General features: G+C 45.5%; 2 protein-coding genes and 1 long non-coding RNA gene across 6 annotated transcripts; all 3 read left to right on the plus strand.

Annotated features, from left to right (window-relative positions):
• Nucleotides 1-1,219: 1,219 nt before the first annotated feature.
• sufu (suppressor of fused homolog (Drosophila)) lies at nt 1,220-9,736 on the plus strand. 3 transcript variants are annotated; one of them, XM_035606981.2, is made up of 12 exons: nt 1,220-1,590; nt 1,989-2,123; nt 2,473-2,609; nt 3,954-4,096; nt 5,196-5,281; nt 5,838-5,910; nt 6,776-6,932; nt 7,073-7,175; nt 7,584-7,718; nt 7,844-7,982; nt 8,077-8,145; nt 8,248-9,736. In XM_035606981.2, exons 1-12 carry the CDS (start codon nt 1,442-1,444, stop codon nt 8,335-8,337), a joined length of 1,416 nt encoding a protein of 471 aa, XP_035462874.1. In that variant the 5' UTR covers nt 1,220-1,441; the 3' UTR covers nt 8,338-9,736. The 3 variants fall into 3 exon arrangements, with proteins under 3 accessions (XP_035462874.1, XP_035462875.1, XP_035462876.1); XM_035606982.2 differs by having other exon boundaries at nt 6,779-6,932; XM_035606983.2 differs by lacking the exon at nt 1,220-1,590 and adding an exon at nt 1,645-1,825.
• Nucleotides 9,737-11,604: 1,868 nt separating this feature from the next.
• Nucleotides 11,605-19,591, plus strand: trim8a (tripartite motif containing 8a). The gene is made up of 7 exons (XM_047335285.1): nt 11,605-11,747; nt 11,839-12,413; nt 16,956-17,051; nt 17,734-17,967; nt 18,086-18,117; nt 18,672-18,787; nt 18,886-19,591. The coding sequence occupies exons 2-7, from the start codon at nt 11,844-11,846 to the stop codon at nt 19,512-19,514; spliced, it is 1,677 nt and encodes a 558-aa protein (XP_047191241.1). The 5' UTR covers nt 11,605-11,747; nt 11,839-11,843; the 3' UTR covers nt 19,515-19,591.
• Nucleotides 19,592-22,795: 3,204 nt separating this feature from the next.
• Nucleotides 22,796-25,601, plus strand: LOC118284245. Of its 2 annotated transcripts, XR_004784788.1 has the most exons (5): nt 22,804-22,927; nt 23,703-23,788; nt 24,494-24,537; nt 24,863-24,970; nt 25,435-25,601. It is a non-coding gene; the product is annotated as an uncharacterized LOC118284245 (long non-coding RNA). The 2 variants fall into 2 exon arrangements; XR_004784787.1 differs by lacking the exon at nt 23,703-23,788 and having other exon boundaries at nt 22,796-22,927.
• The last annotated feature ends 676 nt before the right edge of the window (nt 25,602-26,277 follow it).

A 26,277-nucleotide genomic window follows, 5' to 3' on the forward strand; every position in this document is an offset into this window, starting at 1 on the left:
AATTGACATTACTTCCCTGATAACACTCATGTGGGATACAACAATGCATCTGTTATGTGACCCAATAATTACTGTATCCAGGCAGAAGGAAAACAAAAAGGATTCATCTAAAGTCTCATAAATTTTAATGAATGTCCCAGGGCAGACAATCACTCTAATGCCAACATTACAGATGGTTGTTGATCTCACTAAATAGATTTAATGTGAGATTTATTTATTTATTCATTCAAAAGACACACTGGACAGCATAATTATTAACACAATGTAGTGGAAAAATCAAAAAGTCAGTGATTGCACAGTCATAGTGACATCTTCATGGTAACAATGTTTTTCAATCAGATATTGACTATATTATCATTACGCTATATGAAATCAATTACTGGATAGTAAAGCAACAATGTTATGTCAGACAATAATGTTAGTTGTTAGGCAAATTTAGTATATTTATCAAGCAGTTTTGAAGTGTTTTTGCTTTTTTGAGTAATCCCATTTTATACTCATTTGACGTCACTGCATTTCTTTGCTTATTATCTGTAAATTGGATCAGATTATTACACATATTCCGATATTTCTACACATTAAACAAGATAGGTAAAATTAGTTCCACCACAAACAACTGTAAAACTAAAATGATTCCTTCACACGAATGCATCCGTATTTACAACCTGCTAATATACTTTATTTTATATATGGTATGCTGTCACAGGGTCGTAATGAATAGGGATTTTTGCGTATTAAATACTTAACATTACATTACATTTATTTAGCTGACGCTTTTGTCCAAAGTGACTTACAATAATTACATTCAAGATAGTTCCTTAACATTTATCGGACAGGCAAAAACAGCTTCAAATGCTCATACTTTAGATGAAGATGATGAAAATACAGGCCTAATACATATGTACTATTAGTGAAATTAAAAATTGAACACAGGAAATAAGTGAAGTTATTTGTAAGTGTTACATTTTAATATTGCCACTTGTACACAAGAATGTGAAATCCTCGACAACTAGTCTCTTTATCTTTTCTTTGAAGATCCATTTGGCCCCCGAAAAACGTAAGAAGTCCCAACCCATGGTCCCGACCCACTGTTTGATTGACAGGGTATTGACCAATCAGAACCGTCTACACATCCACAAAAAACTAAACGTATCATTTTATTGGCCGATAGCTGCTGTCGGTCAGTGATGTCGACGCCCTCGTTCAACCAATCGCTGGGTGTTTTCTTTGTAAAGGACGAGCAACAGGCTGGGCCCCTGCTGAGTGTAGCACAACGAACGAGCGAAGTTAAACCCGTTACCGACAGGCAGCGTTGCCGCCGTGGAGCCTGAATGGTTTATGTTCGTCTCGTTTTAAGTTGTACCGGGAGAAGGCACAAGAAGACGACGGCCTCCGCGTTGTTTTATTAAACTGAAACACCAGACCAGTTCGCGGCCGTGGCATGGATGAGGTACGGCCTACCAGCGGTGCTCAAGCCCACGGGCTGGTGACGCTGTTTCCTCCCGGACTGCAAGCCATCTACGGGGAATGCCGGCGACTGTACCCCGAGCAGGCCAACCCACTCCAAGTAACAGCCATTGTGAAATACTGGTAGGTCCGTCCGGCCCCACTGTCGCTGGCCCGACACGTTTACCGCGAACTGAGTTTGTCGGAATAAGTCGGAACACAGTGATGGTCAGACGTGTTAGCCAACAGTTAGCTTAGCTGCCAAGCTAACGTTTCATCCAGAGGAACCCAGGAGCCACACCGCAGGCTGCTGCTGCTGCTGCTGCTGCTGCTGCAGAGTTCCGTGGAGTTTGAGGATTCAGCACCAAACTATAACGGCGTAATAATAATGACATCATTAGAATGTACCTCACTATTTGTATACACGTTATAACCTCCCGGGTTAGCCATACATGGGTTTTACTGAGGAGACGATGCAGGCCAATGGCACACGTTTACTTTGACATGGCTGATGTGGGTTTTCTTTTTTGTGCTTCTCACAGGTTAGGGGGACCAGACCCGTTAGACTACATCAGCATGTATAGGAATCAGGGATGTCCGGCTCAGGACATCCAGGAGCATTGGCACTATGTCAGCTTTGGACTGAGCGACCTGTATGGGGATAATAGGGTTCATGAGTAAGTACGCTACTGTAACTACTAGTGAGTACTCTACTGTTGCTACTTGACTTCTGAGTTGCTCAGGGGAGTTTGTTGCTCACGTTCGGCTGGATAGAGCTTCCTTGATCTCTCCACTTCATTGAAATCCATACAAATTGTGGAAAAACTTGTCATTGGTGCATATTGATTATGTCATGAGCCCTTTAACAGACCATTTAACTGTTAAGTAACTCTGCACCAAATGACCCTTTATTATTGTGATTATTGTACAGCATCCCGACAAGCATCGGAATTTTCACAACCCATATGTCTGTAAGAGAGAATAATAGTGTGTGTGTGTGTGTGTGTTGTTGTGTGTGCGTGTCAGATTCACAGGGGCAGACGGACCCAGTGGGTTTGGCTTTGAGCTCACCTTCAGACTCAAAAGAGAGGTGGGGGAGACGGCACCACCGACCTGGCCAGCGGAACTCATGCAGGGCTTGGCTCGCTATGTGTTCCAGTCCGGTAAGAGCGCAGCGTTTAAGGGTGGAAAACACGAGACAAAGTGTGGTTACTAATGTTTTGCACCTAATCTCGGCGGAAGCAACATACTTGAAGTTCTCTGGGTCGAGGCAAGTCATTTGATCTCATATGATGTACTAAAATAAAAAAACGATTTTATTGTGGCCAGTTTTTACAAAGTAATAATGAAGAAATGTGAGGATGACTCCTCTAATAAGTGTTTCTGTGATAAGGTAGCCGTTTAGATTTAATTTTTCATATTACAAAACCTAACATTTGGTTTGAAACTGTAAAGGTCCATTCTTTTCTAGGTTTAGTTAAATTTTTAGCCATTGGTCAAACTTAACAAGCAGTTTTGAGACATTTTAGGAAGGTGAGAGGTTGTGATTGTTGCAGCTCTTCATCCTTCACCTAGAAACCTTTTGTTCAAGAGCAATGATTTGTGTTAATCAGTCAACATTTGTTAATAGCAAGTACATGATTTGTCTGAACTGGTCGTGATAGAACACCCTTCTCGCCTGCAGTGGCCATGTCATCTTTTCACATATTTTTTAATGTGAAGAATGTATTCTTTGTAAAACAAGTTTTGTTATACTTCCTATCAGTATTCCTTTTACAATTTTAATAGGATTGGGTTTTTTTGTATGGATGACAAACAAGTGCATTGTTGTAGTGTGTGACTGAATGTATACTGTGAGTAACAGAAATGGGTATATACTGTTAAGTATATAGCCATTAAGTTAAGTATAGATGTTATGTACTGCTAAGTTCTTTAAGAGTGTACATAATGTACACAACAAAGTGTGTTTGAGACGGGAGGGGGCATTTAAAACCCAGCAGACAGAGAATGAGGCTATTCTCTCCCAGCTCCCCTCTCCTCTCCTCTCTACCCAGCCCTTCTCTACTTTCCAGCTGGGGTCAATTTGCGCGTGGGTGGGCTGGGCCCTTGAGCTAAATGAATGACGATTCCCCGGCCATCTTCCCCCTCACTTCACTCCTGCAGTAAATCTAGACTGGGTGGATGTAACCTCCCAAGCAGATCCCTTTCGGATGGAAGTGTAGTTTTTTTTAAATGTTTTGCTACATTTGGGTTTTGATTTCTCTCGCTTTCTCTTGCCCACTTGCATTCCCTCGCTGATCTGTGTCCCCTCTTTTCATGTTCCTGTGACTTTCTCCTCAGCAACGCTATGCTGTCAAATAATGGAATTTAGTGGAAGTGTGAGCTTCTTATGGCTGGTTGAGGGGACAATCCCAAATGCACTTTGAGAGTGTTTATTCTTGACGGATTAAAACAGCATATTTTTCATAATCTAAAACCAATGTCTCCTGTTGGTCTCTTTTCTACAGAAAACACATTTTGCAGTGGCGACCACATATCGTGGCACAATCCACTAGACAACAGTGAATCTCGTATCCAACATATGTTGCTGACGGAGGACCCGCAGATACACCCCATTCAAACTCCGTTTGGCACAGTGAGCTTTCTCCAGGTGAGTTGGAATGGTAACTGGGCTTTATTTATACAGCGCGTTTCAAGTCCACTAGACAACACGAAGCTTTACAGCACAAGTCACATTCACCCGTTCACAGACATTCATACAATGCATTTTCTGTCACATTCATTCACTGCCGGAAGACCCGCCAGTGGCAATTTAGGGTTAAGTGTCTTGCCCAAGGACACATCCGCATGCGGACTGAGAGGAAGTGGGGATCGAACCGCTGACCTCCGGGTTAATGGACAACTATGTGTAAATGACTTAACATCATGCATCTTTCGGCCTACTAAAATAAAGCCCAAAAACAGGCATCTGTAATGGATCTGGACAAAACATGGACTAACTTTAAAAGACATGAATCAGTAATGATAATACAGGACAGTATAATACAATACAGTTACTTAACATCAAATGTACCTGTTGTGCCTTTTGGCCAAAATAACAGCCTGATTTTTCAGTTAAGATTTTTGGATTCCAACAATGTGTCCTTTTTAAGTTTAACAAAAGCATGTTTATTTAATATTGGAGTTGCAATTCTATGCTGATTTAACAGTAAACCATGGTATGAAAATACGTGCCTGTCATCGTGAAAGAAATTCAACCTGACAGACAATCTCACCTGTGCATGTGCATCTCCTTTTCTTTTCGACTTCCTGTTTGGTACCACACTCGTTAATGAAGCGGAGAGAAGTCAGTCTGATATCACCAATCTTCATCCCCTGAAAAAGAAATTGAAATCATATCATTTTACTTTGGATATATTCGAAAAACAAACATGGTAGGCTTCCCTCATGGACCAATATCTGGTTTACAAATGTGCACACAAAGTGGCTGTCAAAGGAGGTGACATATAAAAACAATTGTAGACGTTTTCCGATCTCTCGTAACACAATTACATTTGGTAACTCTTCTGAAACCTGGCACTGCTCTCATGGGCCACTCCCACACCCCCTCTCCTCTGCAGATGAGTCCAAAACCATAACCCCACTACCGCACCGGTCAAAATAAAGGCAGCAACAAGTCGTAAGAAGGACTCGGAAAGTAAGATGATTGTAGGACCACAGTCCTAATGCTCTTTCTCCATCTCGTGTAGATTGTGGGTGTATGCACAGAGGAGCTACAGGCGGCTCAACAGTGGAACGGCCAAGGCATTCTGGAGCTGATGCGTGGAGTCCATGTGTGAGTAGACCTGTGTGTTAGCGTGTGGTTTCGACTGGATTACAGTTTTAAAATTATACTTTACATACACTGTGTTATTTACATAGTTTTTCTTTTTGCTTAACCTTTTCGAGAAGTCAGTCCTCCCTTGGTCAGTTCTGTTTCATAGTTTAGGATTGCTGTGTCAGTATAAATGTGAGAAATCCATCATTGAGATTTGCTGTAAATACTGTATTACTTGACATGTTCTCAAATTTAAAAAAAAAAAAATCTGGATCCTAATGTGGACCAGATCTGCTTTCTTTTTATGTGAATAGCAAATAGCAAAATATATAGATTCTGTATCCATTGTATTTTACATTTGCCTCCAAATGCTCGGTTGCTGGACTGAAGTGAAAACGGAAAGTAATGTCTTATCAATGCCACTCCACTGAAAAATAGATCAATGGACTTCAGCTGTCGGACGCGCTGTGAGCGGCAGAGTGAAGGACCTAGTTAGTTACTTGTTAATTTATTAACTGTATGTGTTGTGGTTAATGCCGACCTGCGCTAATGTTGATGATTTTACTGTGCACAGAGCTGGTGGCCCCTGGCTGATCACAGACATGAGGAGAGGGGAGACAATTTTCGACATTGACCCACACCTACAAGTAAGGCTTTATTAAGTTCTCAAGCTCAGCTTCGCACACTATAGCTGTTTTCCTACATGAAGTCCAGAACATTTTCGGCAGAATCGTGTCCAGGAGTTTGCCGTCCACATATGACGAACGCAGCAACACCTGACATTAGAATGATTCTCGACGTGTCCAGAGCGATCGCTTGTGATCAGATCTCTCTTCCCAGCTCTGTATGCAAATAAACGTAATTCCTGTTTGAGAAGACCTGTTCCTAGTCTGCCATAAATTAAATCAAAATAATAAAAAGTCTATTTCTTGGCATATTGCAGGGAAACCAAATTGCCCAAAAGGTTTGATGCACTTGTATTATATCTCAAAATGTTGCGACATCAAAACGTAGATAAAGCCAGCCTTTGTAAATTACGTACCAACTGAACAAGTACATCCCTTACTTACTTCCACTTACACACAGGATGTCAGTTGAGAAGTGAGGCCCATGACAGTGAAGTTCATGTTCACGTTACTAAAAGACTGTGGCCCATATTCAGCCCTGAACACCCTGAAGAATTTATTTCTAAAGTGACCTAAAGGAAACTGAAATATAGACAAGATATAAATAGAAGGGGATAGAAATTCTAACTTGCAGTGCTATTAAGAACTGGCCTGGAACAGCCCTTGAGATAGTTAGTGAGATTGACAAAAATACATTTCATGAAATGGCACTTAATAGGTCAAAGGTTCTCCACGCCTTGTTAATCGACCAATTGCAGGTTATTTTTCTCTCAGGATGTAGTCAGTGCCCCCCGTTGGTGTCCTCTCGTGTTTGAAAATGTTTAACCTCAGGCGAGTTTCATGCGAGTTAGTGTTAATGATTGCGTATGTTTCTTGCTCATCCAAGCAGGAGAGAGTGGACCAGGGGATCGAGACCGAGGGCTCAAACCTGAGCGGGGTCAGCGCCAAGTGTGTGTGGGACGACCTGAGTCGACCGCCAGAGGACGAGGAGGACAGCCGGTCCATCTGCATAGGATCACAGCCACGTCGGCTCTCGGACAAAGGTTTGCCAAGTCCCAGAGGAAAGAAAAAGAGTTGATCCTCTAATTAAGAGCGGATCGAAGAACGCTGAGCCGCTCTCTACGCATGCTGCACCGCAGTGCATGGTGGGATAATTCTATGCTGGTCTTTTGTGTGTTGACAGACACAGAGCAGATCAGGGAGACCCTGAGAAAAGGACTGGAGTTTAACAGTAAGGCAGCGCTGCCGCCAATTAGCAGCCAGAGACAGAGTCATGAGAGACCTCAGTGAGTGTTCCTCCCACACACACACACACACACACACACACACACACACACTTAAATACAGGTTCAGCTCTGCACAGAGGTTGCACAAGGATAGCTCCCCCCACTGAGTGACTCAGTGCATTTGAAATCTGAACTGTTAACAACATTGATTCTGAGCCACCAGCATAACGTGGTGGTTTGTCACTATCCTGTTGCTCTTTTTCTCTGGCAGTCTTTGTCTTTTGAAGAGTCAGTTAACACTTCTAAGACAGGGGTTGTGAAATCTGTGTCTGTACACAGGCCAAGGAGCTGCAGTTTTCCTACACAGTAGTTGTTTTTTTCACAGACAGTCATCCAATAATTGCTGAAGCTACCATTTCCTTCCACTTTTCTTAATTTTTTTCTTCTTTCTTTTTGCCTGTTGCTCAGAAGCCGGAAGGACAGTTTGGAGAGTGAGAGCTCAGCAGCCATTGTTCCACACGAATTGGTCCGAACGCGTCAGTTGGAGAGCGTTCATCTGAAATTCAACCAAGAGTCGGGCACTCTGCTGCCCCTCTGCCTGAGGTACTGCACCCTTCTCCTAAAGCATACTTATTCTGTTATGGCTTGAATAAATTTAAAAAACTCACCCTTGTGCACTTGTAATCACCTTTTGTTGCTGACACTGTTCATTATTTATTCTGTCATAGGGGCCGGTTGCTCCATGGGAGACATTTCACTTACAAAAGTATCAACGGAGACACGGCCATTACATTTGTGTCTACTGGAGTTGAAGGAGCTTTTGCTACTGAAGAGCATCCATACGCTGCCCACGGCCCCTGGCTTCAGGTAATACTTACTGACTCACACACATACTCATAGTTTCCATATGGTGCTTTCATAGTTAATGTAATAATTTTGACTTTTTGCTTTCCCTGTGTAGATATTGTTGACCGAAGAGTTTGTAGAGCAAATGCTTGGGGATTTACAGGAACTCAACACTCGTGAGGAGGTCAGTAAAAGCCCCTTGTTGTCAGTTTAACTGTTATTTTCAGTTTGGTTTTGTTCACTTGCTGGCCCCGTTTAACCTTGTATGTCCTTTCACTTTGCACAGACCAAGTTACCAAAGGAGTATAGTTGGCCGGAGAAGAAGCTGAAGATCTCTGTCCTACCAGATTCTGTGTTTGATAATCCACTACAATGAGGCAGAGACATTTAAACACTAGAAACTACAAAGGAAAAATACCTGCAAACACATTTCTCCAGAGCGGACCATCATGAACTGGAGGCCTCCCCAGAACACGCAGCAAACCCCTGCCGCTCCCCGGCAACACAGGATGCGTAGTTCCCGCGGTGGAACGGCCCCCAAGACTGTTTCATCCCTGAAGATGATCTGAAGACTTTTGACTGTTACTGCATTCTCAGACTAACCCCCGTTGTTTACAACATGGATGCTTTTGAAAATGTAACCTCAGCCACAATCCAGCCTGTCCAGATGTTTGACCTTTCAGGTGATCATTATAGGTGACACACTATAGCTGTAGGGCAAAAACAATGATGTCGCCATTCCTCCAGTAGGGCCTGCCAGGGCCGACGTCGCAAATGTAGCCGAGCACGACTCCTGCGATCACCAGACACATCCCAGGCGAAGGCCTGTGTTGCAGTTTCACTAAAAACTAATTTCTATTTATTCCAGTGGCCTTAGGAAAAGGCAGAAAAGTCACATATTGAACCGTTTTATCAGTATTGTTTTCAACTGAGCTGGTGTAAAGTATTTACAAATGCTGGACATTTTTTTCTCTTGTGTGTTTGTGGCCATATACCAAAGTTCTAACTGTTGACAGTCTACTGCCAGCCGCCGTTCGTGTCCAGGATGTGTCACGATTCTGTAATAAGGACACGACGGGCTTCGAACTCTTCTTACCTACTACCCACTGCCCGTTTGTCTGGGGGAAACCAAGCAAACATCTCAACTGTTTGTCTGAGTTATTTGGCAAATGCTACAGGTATGAACACCTTTATCGCCTGTGCCAAGAATGTGACTCCTCTATTGAGTAATATTTTTTTTTCAATTTCAGTTTTCTCATGTTGGACGAGGAAAAGTTGTGAAATGAAATCCAGGATGTCTTGTCGTACGTGTACAAAGACTATGGGAGTCTGTGTTCAGTGTCCTCCCTCAGTTGTCGTCTCCAGCGGCCAATGAAACTCAAATGTGTTTCCGGAGTAAAACTTCCTCAGTGCCTTGCGTTAAAAAGGACCACATATTCTCTGTTGACGCTCGCCTTCAACAAAACATCCTTTTGATTCGAGGCTGCTGCGTTCACCGTCTTTCTTATACCGTCAGTGCATTCCGTGTTAACACCAAAACAAAAACTACTTTTACTACTGTGTCTTCTTACAAAATGTACTCTTATACAACCTTAGTTTCTTTGATTTAATTTTTAATTTTAAAAAAAAATTCCGAGTACAAATGGAAAGTTTAGGTATTGTTGATATGGTATTTTGTCATTTCTATCTTATTGACTGAACTGGCTGATTGTAATCCCAAGTGCATTAAGGAGTGTAGATATTTACACAAATAAAGCTGGAACACTAATGCAGAATTAGAGAAACTTGAAAAAGTTCATGTGATTACTGGTTAGTATTTTTCCTATAAAATACTGTACATGGGAATAATCCGGAGTCGTTTACAATGGCTTTATAAGTAGCTGGGAGGGGTTTCGGGGGGTTAGGCTGGGGCAACGCCTGTCACGATAACTAATTTTTGTTGCATGATATATTGTCCCCGAAATTATTGCGGTAAACAATATTATTGTCCTTTCAAGACCATTTTTTCAAACTGAATCAGGTGAGCTTGGTCATTGGTGCAAGTCCTACACGAGTTGTGTTGCTGCTCAGAGAAATGTTATCCAGAGTTTAGACTTGAGTTTAGGCCTCAGAAAACACAAGCAAGTTGAAGACGTGGATCCTTTTAGAAAAAATATGAAGAAATCCATATTTTCTGACATTTTTTATAGACCAAACCATTAAAAGATTAATCATACGACGAGGAACAGATGAGAGGACGGAAGCAGCGAGACTTGCTGGACTGTTGTCGACATTCACTCTTATGTCAACAAACACAGGTAGACACAATGGGTGTTATTGAGGTCAATACAAATTATTGATTCCATATTCATGTATCGTACGATAAGGCGATAATGCAATTATCGTGACAGGCCTAGGTGAGGCATACCTCCACCAAAGTTAGTGCCCTATCACACCATGTTTAGGTGAAAAAAAAATTCCTGGGTCCACTCCAAATTTAAAATGTCCTTGTGTCATGCCACACCCCTCAGAAAAATTTCATGGGAATCAGTTCAGTAGTTTTTGCTTAATCCTGTAAACTAACAAACACAACCGTTGAAAACATAATCTCCTTGGCGGAGGTAATAACCACTGGCAGTGTTAAAGGGTCATAAATCCTATCTTAATATTTCACACATCTTTTCGAAGCCATTGATCAAAATTGAAGTTGCCAAAACCCCACCTTCTAACTGAGGCTGACTCAGTCTTCACGGTTGACTCAAATTATAAATATTGCGCATGTATTTACTGTACACATGGGAGTTCTCACACATAAAAGATCATGTGATTATCACATTTAGGTATAAATGTTAATACATTGTTGATCAATAGATTTGAGTGCAGAGTTTCCAAAGAGCCCCATGTTAACCTGCATGTTAGTGAGCATTAGGGCCCCTGGGGGCCTCTGCCCCGGGGGCCAGCCGGGGCGACAGGTCACGCACATGTCTCCTCCGGCTCGTGCGCATGTGCAGTCTCTCCGGTAGAGTTTGCTGTGACCGTGGGTTTGCCTGCTTCCCCCTCGGGCTCCTCCCCGTCGGAGTATCAACTCTGTGACGGGTCACGTTATCGCACGGGGGGGGGGGCTGGTGCCGGTGGTGGGGGCGGGCCGGCGGGCGGGCGGTGTGAAAGCTCCGAGCTCGCTCCCGACGCGTCACAAGCCGCCTGCACTTACGACCGAACATTAGTCAGAGAGTTGACGGGAAAGCGGAACCAGCCGCCCCCCCCCTCACACCCCCTCCCTCCTCCTCACACACACACACACACATATCGCCGAGCGACACGCCGGACGGACAGCCTGCTCTCTAATCTCCCCGGAGGAGCCTGGATCCCATCGCGGGCTGGAGGCGAAGAAGCTCCGCGGCACTTCAGGTGCACCGGAGTCCGACATGGCAACATAAAGAGTTGGTAACGTCGCTTCCCTGGCGATGATTGTCACACCTCCATGTGTTGTCAGTTGTGCTACGGTGAGGTGTTTTTTTAGTTTGACAGCAGGGGCAAGACAAACAGAATCAAATGTCAGCGTGATGTGTTGTGGCGCAGGTCCTGCGCAAGGTCCCGCTGCGATCCGGCAAGTTGTCGCCGCAGCTTCTTAGAGTCGAGGTCTCTCTGCTCCCGAGCCGGATCGTGTCGCTGACCTTTCCTCCAGCGGCTCCGCGGCGGCGGCGGCGGTCATTGCAGCCGGCCGCTGCTCGGATCGGTGAAGAGTTCGGTCCTCACGAGCCACGGGAGCATTCCGGACAGGCTAGAGGAAACAAGACGGAAGTTAGGGTAGGCAAGGCTATATCCTTCTTTGAAATACAGATGTCAAGCGAGCAATCCAACATTCATAAAGTTCATTGTCACCTTTGCTCCCCTGCAGGGGTCATGGACGCGAGCTGGAAGAACAGCCTGGAAGAGGAGCTCCTCTGTCCGATCTGCCTGTGCGTCTTCGTGGAGCCCGTGCAGCTGCCGTGCAAGCACAACTTCTGCCGGGGCTGCATCTCCATGGCCTGGGCCGCGGACAAGGCCGCGGTCCGCTGTCCCGAGTGCAACCACGCCTACAAGCAGACGCCGGCGCTGGAGAAGAACTTCAAGCTGGCCAACATCACCAAACGGTTCAACATGCTGAACGCGGAGAAGGCCCCCGCCGTGCTGCAGTGCGCCCTGTGCCGGCAGGGCCCCCCGCTGCCCGTGCGCAAGGTCTGCCTGCGCTGCAAGGAGCCTTGCTGCCAGAGCCACGTCCAGGCGCACCTGCAGCAGCCGTGCGCGGCCCCGGGACACCTGCTGGTCGACGCCGAGGAGCTGAGCGCCTGGACCTGTCCCATCCACGAGGAGTACCGGCTGCTCCACTGCGAGGAGAAGCAGGTGGCCCTGTGTCCCTTCTGCTGCATGGCCCAGTGCTCCACCCAGAGACACACGGTCCGCGATGTGGAGCGGCAGCGCGTAAACGTGCAGGTGGCTCAAACCCCCCCCCCCCACACACACAACTCTCCTGCTCCCCAAATTCACTTCAGGCTGCCATGGGGACAGTTTATTTGAATTTAAAGGAAGCAGGTGTTCCTCTCGGCTCACTGGCCTGGTATGGGCTTCCTTTTTCTTTCTGTAATCTCATGTGATGAATGTGAAAGGACAGGACAGGTGAAAAGCCCTCGCTCAGAGGGGGGGCGGGGGGGAGACATGGGGGACATGCACACATAGGCGGGCGTGTGCCACACGGCTCTTAACCTTTAACCTTGATCATCGCACACAGCTCTCCACGCCGTGCACCCTCGGGTACAAGTGCTGTGCTGCAATCTGCATCCTGCCCGGAAATGATAACCCCACGTGCAGTCGTGTGGGGAGGGTGGATCCACATGTACTTTGTTTGGCTGCCCTGATCGGTGTCAGCATTCGATCACGAGGGGAAATGTGCGCTGGTCGGGCTGATAAATGAACTGACACACCTCTTCTGACGGGAGTTTCCGAGAAAGGAATGTGGTGGTTTGTGAAAAGGCTCAGAAGCCCCCAAGTTTATAACTAACATGTCAAGCAAAGTGACATTTCCAGGGAGAAAAGAGGAACAGATAGATTCTGCTTGTGTTAACCTTCCCTGACAGGAAGTGAATGATGATCAGGAGTTGGAGGTATATGTCTCGCTCTCAGGCCAGCGTGTCATGGCTGTGCGTTCACCTCTGTGTTTTATAAGTTCTGCACCTTATTCGGTTCAGTCTTCTTTTTACAAGTCTTTTGTAAGTAGCAAACCACCCACACTGCCTCATATTACACATTTCTATTCGTGAAAGGGCGATAAAGAGAGAGTCGGATTAGTTTCAGCATCTGCTGCGTTGCGGGTCTTCGGGTCTTGTCGAAAAACGTTTGGTGATCGCATTATTCCAGTTGGGGAAAGTTACAGACACATTTCTTTCCAGTGTGTTGTGCAGATCACCAAGTTTCTAAATTGGTAGAAAGGTCTTTGGTGCAAACTGTTGCCCTGGTCCAGAGCTATTATAGGGACAAAAGATGTCTGTTCAGCCCTTTCCACAGCTGCTCTCTCTCATGTACACACCCACCCATTTTCCTGTTCTTTCACTACTGTATGTTTGCAGGGTAAAGGGAGTTATCGAGGAGTCAGGAGTTCCTGGCTCTCGTCTCAAATTAGCACTGTCCACGCTCAGGGCTTCAGACTGAGCGCACTGTAACGCCGACCAATGTGGCACAAGCCACAAACTTGGGACTTTTCCTCGGACGCGAGGTCATTTGTTAAAGAAATTTCAGGCCGGACTCACTTCTCATCGTTACTTCCTGAGAGTTGTATCCCCCTTGACTGAGCTGTGCTCTATTCTGGTGAAAGGGTTTTAAATTCCCCTGGCAGCTTTTTTGGATAAACAATGCCTTATCTTTGGTTACTCTGGCTCTCAACGGAGACTTTTACAGTAACCCTTTGCAGGTGTGCTGCTAATTTTGGGATGAGAAGGAAAAGAGTAATATAAAAGTAATGTTGTCCCTGGGACCAGGCGGCGGAGGAGGAGGAGGAGTCCTCCCACACAACCTCACCTCGGTTTTCTTCAGGCATCTCGGCAGGAAACGGTTGCTCATGGAAGCTCTGTCGTTTTGCAGTTTCTCTCGTATCTGGGCTGGGAGTGAGTCAGTTCCCCAGAATGCTGAGGGCCGTGCATTGACATCAGATGAGGGGAATAGTTGTCAGTTGATTGTGAAAGAGCCTCTGTGTTCATTGAGCCTGAGGCTCCTCATTTAAACATGAGCTTCCTGGCAACCAGCGGGCGTCTGGGTGCCTAAATAGGACAGTAGGGGAAAGTGATCATTGGCGTGTTTAATCTTGATAAAGGTAGGCTTTCACACCGCCACAGAGACAGATCAACAGATCAGACCGTTCTTTCCTGCCCACCGACAAAAAAGGGGAATTGGAGGAAACATGGCAAAGTGAGGGAGACGCGCTTGTTGAGCAGGGCCATCTAGGCAGAGAAAAGCTGCTGCTGTTATGTGAAGCCGACTCACATAGAGCAGCTCATGCAGTAACCCAGCAAGTGTTCTTCTCCGATTTTGTCAAGAATCAACACGAGTCACACAGACGATGAAGGTACCACTGAGCTTTTACGCTCTGTGTCAAGACCGTGATCATTAATGCAAGTCTACTGTCTGAAAGGTTTTTAAGTACTTTGGCACACGGTGCGTGAAAAACTGGACGCGGCAAGAAACACTGTCGACTAACTGCATGTGGGCACCGCCGCCGAATGTGCCTCTTAAAGGGGCAGCAAGCGATTTCTAAAGCAACACGCGTTTTGTAAAAACCAGCGTGTATTTCCCCACCGTCCGTTAGCTGTCGCTTTTGTGTGTGCCCACGCTCCCTCGAATCGAAAACCCCAAAAAATGGTGCAGACCACACCACACATCAACGCGAGGGCAGTTTGTCAACGTCACTCGTCGACACGCCAAGACACGCGGTGGCGGGTGGCGTTGCAAACTCCGCGGCTTAGTGCGTCGGACTCCCGTACCCGAGGTCGCGGGTTCGCGGCCCTGCCAGAGCAGTAAAATCAAGAGAGAAACATCAAGCTTTCTCCAGAATCACCTACTGCCCCTTTAAGAGCTGGGGCCACTGCTGACTTTAAATAACGATGCTAGTCTATTGTGCATGTCTCCGGAAGATCTGGTGGAAACAAAAAACAGAAGTGAAAGGAGGTCGAATATCTGACGGAAAACTGTCGGGTGGCCGGTAACATTCGTCCAAAATGGGCCTAATCGTTGGTCACACATTGAACGACAATAGTTTGGTGATCGTGTGTGCGTATTCTGGGATCACAAATCCTGCCCTGAAACTCGATTTAGAGCATGATTTGCAGTAAATGCTACTTACCCCTATGTATTGTAGCCATTGCCAACAGTCCGTGTCATAACCCAAGTCATCTTCAATGGTGAACTGGAGGAGGCGGACATATTTCTGCCGTTTCCCAGGTGACAAACTTGTCAGCAGTCTTCTACTGTTTGTTGAATAGGACAGTTTTTGAAAGAGGACACAAGCACAATTATGTAGTATTTGTGCTTGTAGTCTTTTGTTCATTGTTTCGTGTTAGAAACTATGAGGGCACTTGGTACTTGGCTGTGCGGTGGCCACTGGCCAGCCAGTTGTTGAACTTAAGACTGGGTGAGTGCTGTAAGCAGCTGAAGAGGCCGGTTGCCGTGATACCACACTGCAGATACCCCAGAAACCCTGCTCACTGGAGACCGCAGGAATGTCCTCATTCTCTCCTCCTCTGTGCTTCAAACTTTCTCCTTCCGTTGGTTTCACTCTCTTTTATTGAGTCTTTCTCCTTCTCTTTCTGTCCGTCTTTTGGCATTCGCCAAGGAGAAGCCCCAGAGCCCTTTGCCTCTCCTCCCGTTTCCCCGTCTCCCTTGCACACTCACCCGAGCGTTGTGCGTACAGACGCGACAGTCTGCCACTGACCCGGAGGCAAATGCAGACAATGGGAACAATGCAATGTGGCCAAGTGAGAAGGCCGAGAGGGGCAGTGGAACACCCCCCCCTCACATACAGCACACATTTAGCCGTCACTTATAAATACACATATAAAGTTTTATTGCCACGACGGAAGTGTTTCTCTGTCCCATTCAGAAACAACGCACCTGCCCCTCCTCCCCCTGCTCCTTGTTCGCTGTCGGCCTGCGACTGTACAGTAGATTGATTTGCATCTCGTGCTGTAAACGGGGGGGGGGGGGGCGTGTTTCCTGGAACTTTTCCTGACCTTTGGCTCCTTTTGCACTCCAATTCAGCCCACAGGGGAAGTTGGCTCGCCCCGACAACGGACTCCATTTAATGTGGCAGGATCCCTGATAAACTATAGTAGCAATCAGAGGTGGATTCGTGGAGTTGTGATTTGCCTTTCCTGGTTCTCTCCTAATGGGTGAATGCACGTGGTTGTTGCTGGCAGCTGTTGTTTCCTCTGTGTAGTCAGGATTGGGGAGGAGGTTTTGTCTTAGTGACTCATGAATAGCCGGAGTTTGCTGGAAGGTCCCGGAAGAGTTTTAAAAGAAACTTTCATTATATATATATATATATATATATATATATATATATATATATATATTTTCGTCCACTTTTTCGTCCACACAACTGCCGCTCACTGGATATTTTTCTCTTTTTCGGACCATTCTCTGTAAACCCTAGAGATGGTTGTGCGTGAAAATCCCAGTAGATCAACAGCTTCTGAAATACTCAGACCAGCCTGTCTGGCACCAACAACCATACCACGTTCAAAGTCACTTAAATCCTCTTTCTTCCCCATTCTGATGCTCGGTTTGAACTTCAGCAAGTTGCCTTGGCCACCTCTACATGCCTAATTGCATTGAATTGCAGCCATGTGATTGGCTGATAAGCTTTTTGTGTTAACAAGCAATTGAACAGGTGTACCTAATAAAGTGGCCGGTGAGTGTATATTATTTTCAGAGTATCTTGTTGGGGTTCCTCCATCTTATCCAGCTGTTGTTCATGTCATCTCCCCGCAGGCCACGCTGATGAGGCAGCAGGACAGTCTGGTGGGTCGTGTCCAGGACATCGACGAGCAGCTGACGAAGCTGGATGCAAACAAGACACAGATGAAGGTGCAGTTACGGCACAACGTTGCTTATACTTACACACAGACACAGTTCTGACCATTATCAGCACTGGTCCCTTATTCTCCTGTTGTCATTTCTTTGGTCTACACTGTGCTGTAATGAAACCACTCTGTGACACTGCTCAATGTTGAAAATAAAGAGAAAATATAACTTATTTTTAGCTTTGGTGCATTTTAGTGGAAGATGCATTTCACAAATGACTCCACTACATACGTTCTTATCAAGTGGACTTCACGAAAGGAAGTGAGAAAAGATATACAGTAAGATACAGTAACAGAAACACATAACGGCCTTATAATGTGTATTGAAACATAATTTCCCTTTTCATAATCCCATGTCTTTACTTTGATTCAAGAAGCAACTGCTAAAACAAAAAATGCAAAGTTGTTTTTTTTAAATTGGCACTCCAGAAATTTGAGTAATTTTCTTCAGCAATGCACCTCAAGACATTACATAACTACGTTCACAGGCAGAGCAGCACTAGTCCATCACTGGCAAATAGATTTTGTCATGTGAAACGCAGGCGTTTGTGCCTGTAGAATTTGTGTGGGCGGACTCGTTTTTTAAAGCCCGAAAGAGTGTGTGTGTGTGTGTGTGTGTGTGCACGCGTGTGTGCACGCGTGCGTGCGTGCTGGTAAATCAACCTCTCTCTCACCTCTCTCGGCAGGATACGGTGTCTGAGCTGAAGGAGCGCGCGAGAGCCCAGTATCAGCGGATGCATCGGCTGCTTGAGGTGAACCAGGCCGAAACCATGCAGCTGCTGGAGAGCGCCCACTCCGTGTACGTGAGGAATTACACCCAGCAGGTTCTGCAGCTCGACAGGAGGCGTCAGGAGGCGGCCAAATGCCTGGACTCTGTGCAGACGTTCATCAAAAAGTCGGACAGCATCAACTTCATGAAGGTGGAAAAAAAACAGAAACAGATCTGCAGGACATTGTCTACATATTCTTGTGTTCTCCTAGTAGCAGTGAAGCAAACGGGGGGTCTGACCGCCTCGTGCGTCTTATTTTCTTTTTCAGAACACAAAACCATTCCAGATGCTGATGAACAGGTGAGCACTGCTGTTTCTGTTCTATTTCACGTCACAACACGCGGCTGTATTTCGTATTTTGATCGCATGTTATACGATCAGAGTGAGACTCTGCGGCGTTAAATCGCCGTGTGACCGGCAACTCATTCTCAAAAGTGGCAAGACGGCGAATCTCATTCCGTCGTTTGGCATGAACAGTTTGTTAGAGATTGTGTTTTCATTTAATATTTCTGCGCTCCTTTCATTCTCATTTAATTGAAATAAATCAATGGCTCTTTCATGCATACTTTTTTGGTGCACGGTCCTTAATTCTGCTGTCATCGAGATTAGAACATTGGTTAACTAGATATTCCCCTCCTAACCACCAGTGATTTATTCGGGCAAAAGTATGTGTGTGTACATGCGTGAAGGAGACGTGTACAAATGTTACTGTTGCTCAACAGTTGATGAGCAAACCTTGCTTCTAGTCTTAAAATAAACCCAAATCTCATGGTGCAGAATGTGTCTCAGAGCTAGGGCGCAAATGTCTAACCTCAATCTGGTTGCCATGGTTTTACACGTGTCCTTTTTTCCAGGTCAGTGTCTCACCTGATCAGTTCCACGCCTGCAGTCGGACTGGGTCAGCTCAACTCTGATCATCTGCTCTCTGAACTCTCGACGAAAGAGAAGAACCTGCGGAGGGTGCTGGAAGGTAAGAGAGTAGAAGTGGATGTGGACTATAAGACATTAGACTGTTGTCACGGTCGGGGTTAACCATTACCTCTTCCTGCTCCTCCTCCACTGCCTCAGATCCGTTGTCGGAGGCTTCCATCCTCGAGATCGTCCAGTCTCGCGGCGGCTCCGCCGGCTGCCAAATGGCGACTGGTCCGGGACTACAGAAGAGGAAATACAGCGCGGCATTCTTTGGAGGCAAAGCAGAAAATTCTTCGCCTTCACTAAAACGCTTCCTGCCCGACCAGAGCCATTGTTCTTCGTCCATATACTCGTCCGAAGGCCTCTCCCAGAATCCTCACATTAGCCCCAGCCACGGTCGGCTCCTTGACTCTCATGCCCATCACGTCGTGGGTCTGGCCTCCAGCTCTGGCCACCACTCAGGGACCATATTGCCCTCCTCCCACTTCCCCGGCGGAGCCGCCTCGCAACAGGCCATGTACGAGGGGAGGAAAGTGTTGATGTGCACTCTGAGTAACTGCTGCTGCTCCAGGGCCCCTGCCGCCCACGCCCGGCCCCTGTACCCAGCGTCGGACGCCTTTCACTCCATGGCCCCTCAGGAGTTTCCCGTGAGCCAGCCACTGCAGCATTTTCCAATCCGTGGACTGACGGAGGCCTCGCAGGCCGCCAGGCGCCCGGACTTCTACCAGCTGTATAGCTGTCATCAACCAACCATCAATCTGGGACCAAATAATGACCCGGAATGACTTTGTTCCGTTTTATGCAGACTTTGTATCAGTATTTCCATATTTTTCTTTTCATTAAATTTCCACTTTGCATCCGATATTTGTTGTCAACCTTGTGTCACAATAGAGTATAGTGGAATAAATGAGTGAACACACACACGAACACACACACACACACACACACACACACACACACACACACACACACGCACACACACACACATACACTCTCAGCACGCCCCCGTGAAAATGTTATTTTGACATTTACGTGACCTTATTTTCTGGAAACCATGCCCCGGTTATCTTCGGTGGCCCGTTTACTTTCCGAATCAGTGACGGCAGCAATGCTCTGATTTGAAAGCATTCTGCATTTGTATTTATTCTCTGTTTTCATGTGATTCAACAATACATAGTCTTGAATCCAGTCAAGCAGTGAACTAAACTAAGTCCCGACATGGGATTCCAGAGTCTCCAGTGCCTGAAGAGACTGTGAACACACTGTGTACTTTTGTCCGTTCCCAGCTCTTGATTATTTCCTGTTTGCGGCTGAAAGCATGCAGGGAGCCTCCCCCATGCACTCCAAAGTCCATGTGGCTTTACAAACACACTGGGCTACAAATGCTTGTCAGGGTTTTTTTTCATACAAGATTATGAATAATCCAAAAACCAGTGGAAAACATTGAATAAACAAGCGTATTAAATTACACGTTGCTGTATTTTAGGCGTCGGTTTAGAGACGTTAATGTAATATCGTGGGCTTTTGACCATATTTTAAAGCAGGTTTATTTTTTTAAAACATGTTTTATTATAGTTTGAGGTCTGTTTGTACTGAGAAGCACATTGTGTGGTTTATTTGGATGAAGAGGTTTTACTGTCCGACCCGCCTGGGTTACAGTTTTAAATGTCAGAGCTTCCTGTAAAAAAAGAAGAAAGAAAAGAAGAGAAGAAATTATTACAGTGCATCCCTCCCAAGTCTATTCATAGGTTCAGGCTTTCAGATGGAAAAGGGAGACATTGGGTGACCACATGTTGGGGATCCACTGTGCTCAGAGGAATCCCAGCACACGATCGATTGGACAGTGATTTGTTGAGGAGCGGCCGGCAGCAGGGCCATTATCTGCCAATTTGGGACAGTTCACTCCCGTGTCAACATCCTGGTCTCTGGCAAAGTCTCCGTCTCATCCCTCTTTGTCTCATTATCGGAGCTGCTTGTCAAGTTAGGTCAGAGAACAGGAATAACCGATGAGCGGCCCCTCCCTCCTCCCTCCCTCCCTCCTCTCCTGGGGCATCATTTGCCAGGGCTTGATGCAGAGGAGGACGACAAGGAGGAGGGTCACGGCGGCTGGATGATATAAGCGCAGAGGTTTAATGAGGGCTGGGAGAGTGGAGTCATCTACTTATCTGTCACTCATGGTCGGGTTTGGTTTGTTTTTTCTTCTTCGTGTAATTGAATTCATGAATGTGAATACTAGAACATCTGATATCCAAAGAACCCAGTTCTCATTAGCAGCAAATACATGAGGCGGAGGAGCCGAGGTTTGGTTTACAGTGTGGCATCAATTTGACATTTATTGTGTGTGCGCGAGCCTAAACCTATTAGCATTCCCCTTGTGCACTGTTCCTTCTGTGAGCGTTATTAATAAAACATACGCTAGATATGAAGGAGACCATACTATTAATGTAATCCGTATAAATAATTTCATTTATGGCCGCACACTTATATCAACCAGCCATTTTTTAAACTGTAAAAAACGTCCCAATCCAAGTGTAAAAAACAGACTGAATTGTAGTTTATTTTTAGTTTTTTGAATACCACTGCAGATCACTTTGCAGCCAAAAGAAACTGGTTGTATCAATCTTAGTGTGAGCACAAGCATTGAGCTTGAAAAAGAAAAAGAAGAAAAGGTGTGTGGTTGGTGCTGCCTCGTGTGCACACTCAGAGCACGTTGAATCCTGTTGTGCAAGCGAATGTGTGCTCAGGTGTCAGCACACAATCAGCCAGACAGAGTGTTTCCTCATACATGTGCAGGAGTAGACTCTGCACACACTGAGGTTACATGTAGGGTGAAGGGTGATGCACTTGACAGCTGTGCTCTGTTGTGGCAGGTGTGTGTATATGTATGAGTACAACAAGCCCTTGCCTGTAGCAGGACGTGAGCCTGTGTGTGTGTGTGTGTGTGTGTGTGTGTGTGTGTGTGTGTGTGTGTGTGTGTGTGTGTGTGTGTGTGTGTGTGTGTGTGTGTGTGTGTGTGTGTGTGGGGAACCGTCAGCTGTTGTGCAGCTGTTGTTTATGTGCTTTAGCCAGTGGCTAGAGGTACTACTGGAGTGGGCACTATAATAATAATAATAATAGATTTCATTTATAGAGCAGTTTTCATTGCTATGTCTCTCTCTCTCTCTCTCTGCTTCACACACAGTTTCTCACGCAGTATTTACTCTGTATTATATTCCTTCAGAATATTTTCACATTTTAAGATTGTTGCATCATCCTGAGATGTTGGTTAAAGCTTCTGACATATTCACACACACAGCCAACGATCCACTGCGGCACAAACTAAAGGAAAACTTGAAATGAAAGAAAGCAGCTTTGCAGATTTACCCTTTTTTCAATAACAAACATCCCACATACACTGGTGAGTATTTGAGGGCGGCGTTTTCCATCTATGACTCAAATCAGAGGCCTTTGAATGAATGTTATTGACATTAATCCCGGTGCATCGACGGAGCATGCGGCTTGTGTAACCGTCTCATCAGTCCAGCGGTGCGTGTGAGAGGTGGCCGACATGGCAACACTCAAGTATTATTGTATGTGAACTAAATAAGAGGATGTGCTATTAGTCTCGCCACACACACACACACACACAGCATAATGTATACAGAGTGGTTATTCATCAACCATGCAGAATGCTAACCTTCATCTGATGGGGCCTTTGAAATCTGTGCCAAAACCTCCAATCCAGGATAACAGTGCACACACACACACTGTGTGCACAGACATCAAAGACGAAGATCCATGACCAATGTTTATTGATCTTCAGATCTGTTTTTGCTCATAGAAATCAGTTCTCTGCCGTGTATCAGCTTTAGGGAAACGACAAAACAACGTGTGTATTAGTAAACCGAGTGGGGGGCTGCAGGGTGGTGCAGTGGTTAGCACTGTCACCTCACGGCAAAAAGGTGCTTATGTCTGCATGTTATCCCCGTGTCTGCGTGGGGGTACGCCGGCCCCCTCCCACAGTCCAAAGACATGCAGATTGGGGTTACGGTTATGTGGAGACTCTAAATTCACCGTAGGTGTGAATGTGAATCGCTGCGTTTTGGCCCTGCGATACGTTGGCGACCTGTCCAGGGTGAACACCACCCCCCACACACACAACCATTAAGTGATGATAATGGATGGATGAACTAAGCAGAGGCAGGAAGGGTGTGTGCGGGTAAGTCGAACCAGTGGAAATGTGTGCGTGTGTGTATTAAATGAACGTGGCAGTTCAAAATTAAAGGGCATCTCAGAGTCCCTCCGTGGAGAGCAGCTGTATCCACTTTTTGAGTGAGAATACAAAGTGAGTGTGCTTCAGCTGTTGCCATAGTAACTTTGGGCTACACTGGAGTGACATGTCAGTGTAAAGTACTGCACTTATTTATAACAGGGTTGGTGTTTTTGGTTCCCTATATCACTTCCATTTTTTTCTTTTTGCAGCTCTATACTTTTATATGGCAACATTTAAATGGAAATATATATAATCTAAACTCTGCAGCCTTCCTCCAAAAGTTGAACTTTTTAAAAAGTAGAACAGTTAAGTTACAGTTAATGCCTATGGTGGCAATTAGTTTTTCTCCTTTTTGCCTCCGTTGTTCTGCCACATCGGCAGAAGCCGAACACGATGTCTCGGCGTACAGCATCCTCCGAGGGAGCGTGTTGCCGCAGTGAACTCAGACAGACGCAGTCAAAGAGCCGCAGTCAACCGACGTCGTTGACTCATTACAAAGGCACCGGCTTCGTCTCTCTCGAGTTCAATATGGCGACATAAAGTTTTCTCTGTGTGGTGACCGTACTCTCTAAAAATCATCTTCCTCCCTGGAGAGATTCCAACACTAAAAAAAACCTGTAGCAGATTATATTTTTCTGCTGATAGTTTGTCATGTTTCAGGCCACAATAGACAGGCCGTGAATCTGTCCATTTTATCTCTCTCCCCTCGTTGTCCCCACAGCAGGCTGAACAATGAACCTAAGCTGCTTTGACAATGACACTCCCCCCCGACGGGATCCGGCTACAGTTACGAGCCGACTGAAACACGTGAATATGCTGAACTGTCCTAATGCCGCCCAGCGCCGGGTCAGAGAGAAAACCTGTCTGTTATTTAATGAGCAAAAAAAAAAAAAAAAGCGAGTGACTCAGCAACATCCCTATTTATCAAGAGCCAACCTCTGGTAGAGATGAACTTGTGACCTTCTATACTTGACTACGCTCACTGTGCTGCGTGGTACTTTCCAATTGTATTCAAGTGCCAGACAAATTTTTAATTTTACAGTATGTTCCCACAGATCAGCACTCGTAAACCCTCTCTTAATGTACCGGAATTAAGGAGGCCATAATTTTTCCAGATAAAAAAAAAAATTGTCAGCACCCATAAGTACTATAGCACAATGAAAAAAAAAGAATGAGGTCAAATTCACATAATATGTTTGATTTGGTAGACGCTGATATGAGAGATTTTATGCTCATTTAGAGTGGTTTAATGGTCACGTACTCAATGTCGTATGGACAGAAATACTGTTGAATAAAATTCGTAAGCCGTTCTAATAAAGAAAAGGACTTACATTTAAAAATAAAAAAATATATAGCCCACGCACGTCGGTGGAGTTTGAGGTAAGAGTACAGAAGACAGAAACCTGACGCAGTGTGATCTCTTCCTATGAGAAAATATTTTCATTTGGCAACGCCTCGTTTTCAACAATTTCTCTTAAAGACCCCTCCTCTGAGTTGTTGCTTCTGTTACAGATACAAGCGTCTACTCTGGACACAGCTGTGACCTCCGCACCAAGGTCACACACACACACACACACACACACACACACACACACACACACACACACACACACACACACACACACACACACACACACACACACACACACACACACACACACACACACACACACACACACACACACACAGATACTCTCACAATCCGTGGAAGCACCATCTAAATCTGGAGCAGGTGACATGTCATCACTTCTGTGGTTTCCAAACTCCCAATCAAACCGTCAGAGAGAGAGAGAGAGATGACATCGCTGTCATGACAACCAACCCCCGAGACACTCGCGGGTAAGAGGCAAAAACACTGATAATGCACAATCATTTATTTAGGCTTCCTCCGATGAAAGCATCGTCCCTGCCCTCCTCGTCTGTGCGCCTCCTCCCTCCGACCCCTTCCTTTCCCGTGAACAGAAAGCTGCCATCAAGTGCATCACACAGGTAGTGCATTCCTCATGCGTTACCATGGCAGCACCTGGCATGACTTAAGTTGTCAGGGAGAAAAGTTGCGTCGGTGTTACCGCCCCTCATGGACGTGCGCTGCTTGCTCAGGATTCTCTCCTGCAACTTTTGTTTCTTCCACGCACATCTGCATGTGAAGATGGTGACACTGTCTAAGTGGACGGAGCCTCTCTGGTTAACAAGCACTGAATTAGAGCTAAGACAGTTAATCCATTAGGAATCGACAGCTAGATTAACCGCCAACTAGTTTGATAATCGATTAATTGGTTCAAGTAGAAAATTCTTTGATTTCACTTCTTAACTGTGAATATTTTTCTGGTTTCTTTGCTACTCTACGACAGTAAACTAAATACTAATCGATTTATCTAGAAAATAATCAACAGATTAATCAATAGAGAATAACGGTTAGTTGCAGCGCCTCATCAGATCGTTGCTTCTTCCAGGTCTTTCCCTACATATCCTCCAGCCTCGTCACCATGGTACCTGCAGCCTGCTCACTCTTCCTACAGCGATGATGTGTACAACAGCTGCTGACAGACGGACAAAACATTCGCCGTTATCAGCAGTTGACTGACCTTATCCTTCAGATAAAACCCTCGATTATGTCGAAAAGTGCTGCAGCGTGTGCAATGAGTCAGCTCTGTCTTCATAATTTTCCATTTCCATGGCTGTATCCAAACTGGAACCAGTTTCAGGGTCGCCCTGATGAGACAAACTGCCACACTGTCCTCTACAGTTACTTGTTGTCCACAGCTTCCCTATAGAGATCGTGTTTTATCTGTCAGTTGATGTCTGTACTGCGCAGATGGGATTGTAATGTGTATGCAGAAGATGCAGACGTCACAGAGCTTTAAACTGGCACTGCGCCGTTTACAGGCGAACGCGAGCCATTCGAGCGCGTTATTATCCATCGTTGGTGGTTAAGCGTCAGCTTGGCCAATCATTTGACACGTTAAAAGCCAAATCTAAGGTAGCATTGATCTATCCACTTGTCTAGCACTCGGCTCAGTTTTGCAGTTTCTCTGTTGCTCACAGAATCCCACTAAAGGTCACTCAAAACCACTTACTCACTTAGTACGAGCTAAACGGTCTTCGCCTGTTTCCACTTAAATATTTTATTGTTTATTCAATGTTCAAGTGAGGTAATTTGGCATTTAAATTCGAATTTTTGAAGTTTTCATGGGCTTTAACGTTGTGGTAATAAATTGATTTTTAAAAGAAATGTGGAATTCTGATAAATGTTTTCAATCATAACCGAGTTACCGTACTGCATGTTTCAAAGAGGG

The sequence above is a fragment of the Scophthalmus maximus genome, chromosome 10, assembly GCF_022379125.1.
Source record: "Scophthalmus maximus strain ysfricsl-2021 chromosome 10, ASM2237912v1, whole genome shotgun sequence".
Classification (NCBI taxonomy): domain Eukaryota; kingdom Metazoa; phylum Chordata; class Actinopteri; order Pleuronectiformes; family Scophthalmidae; genus Scophthalmus; species Scophthalmus maximus.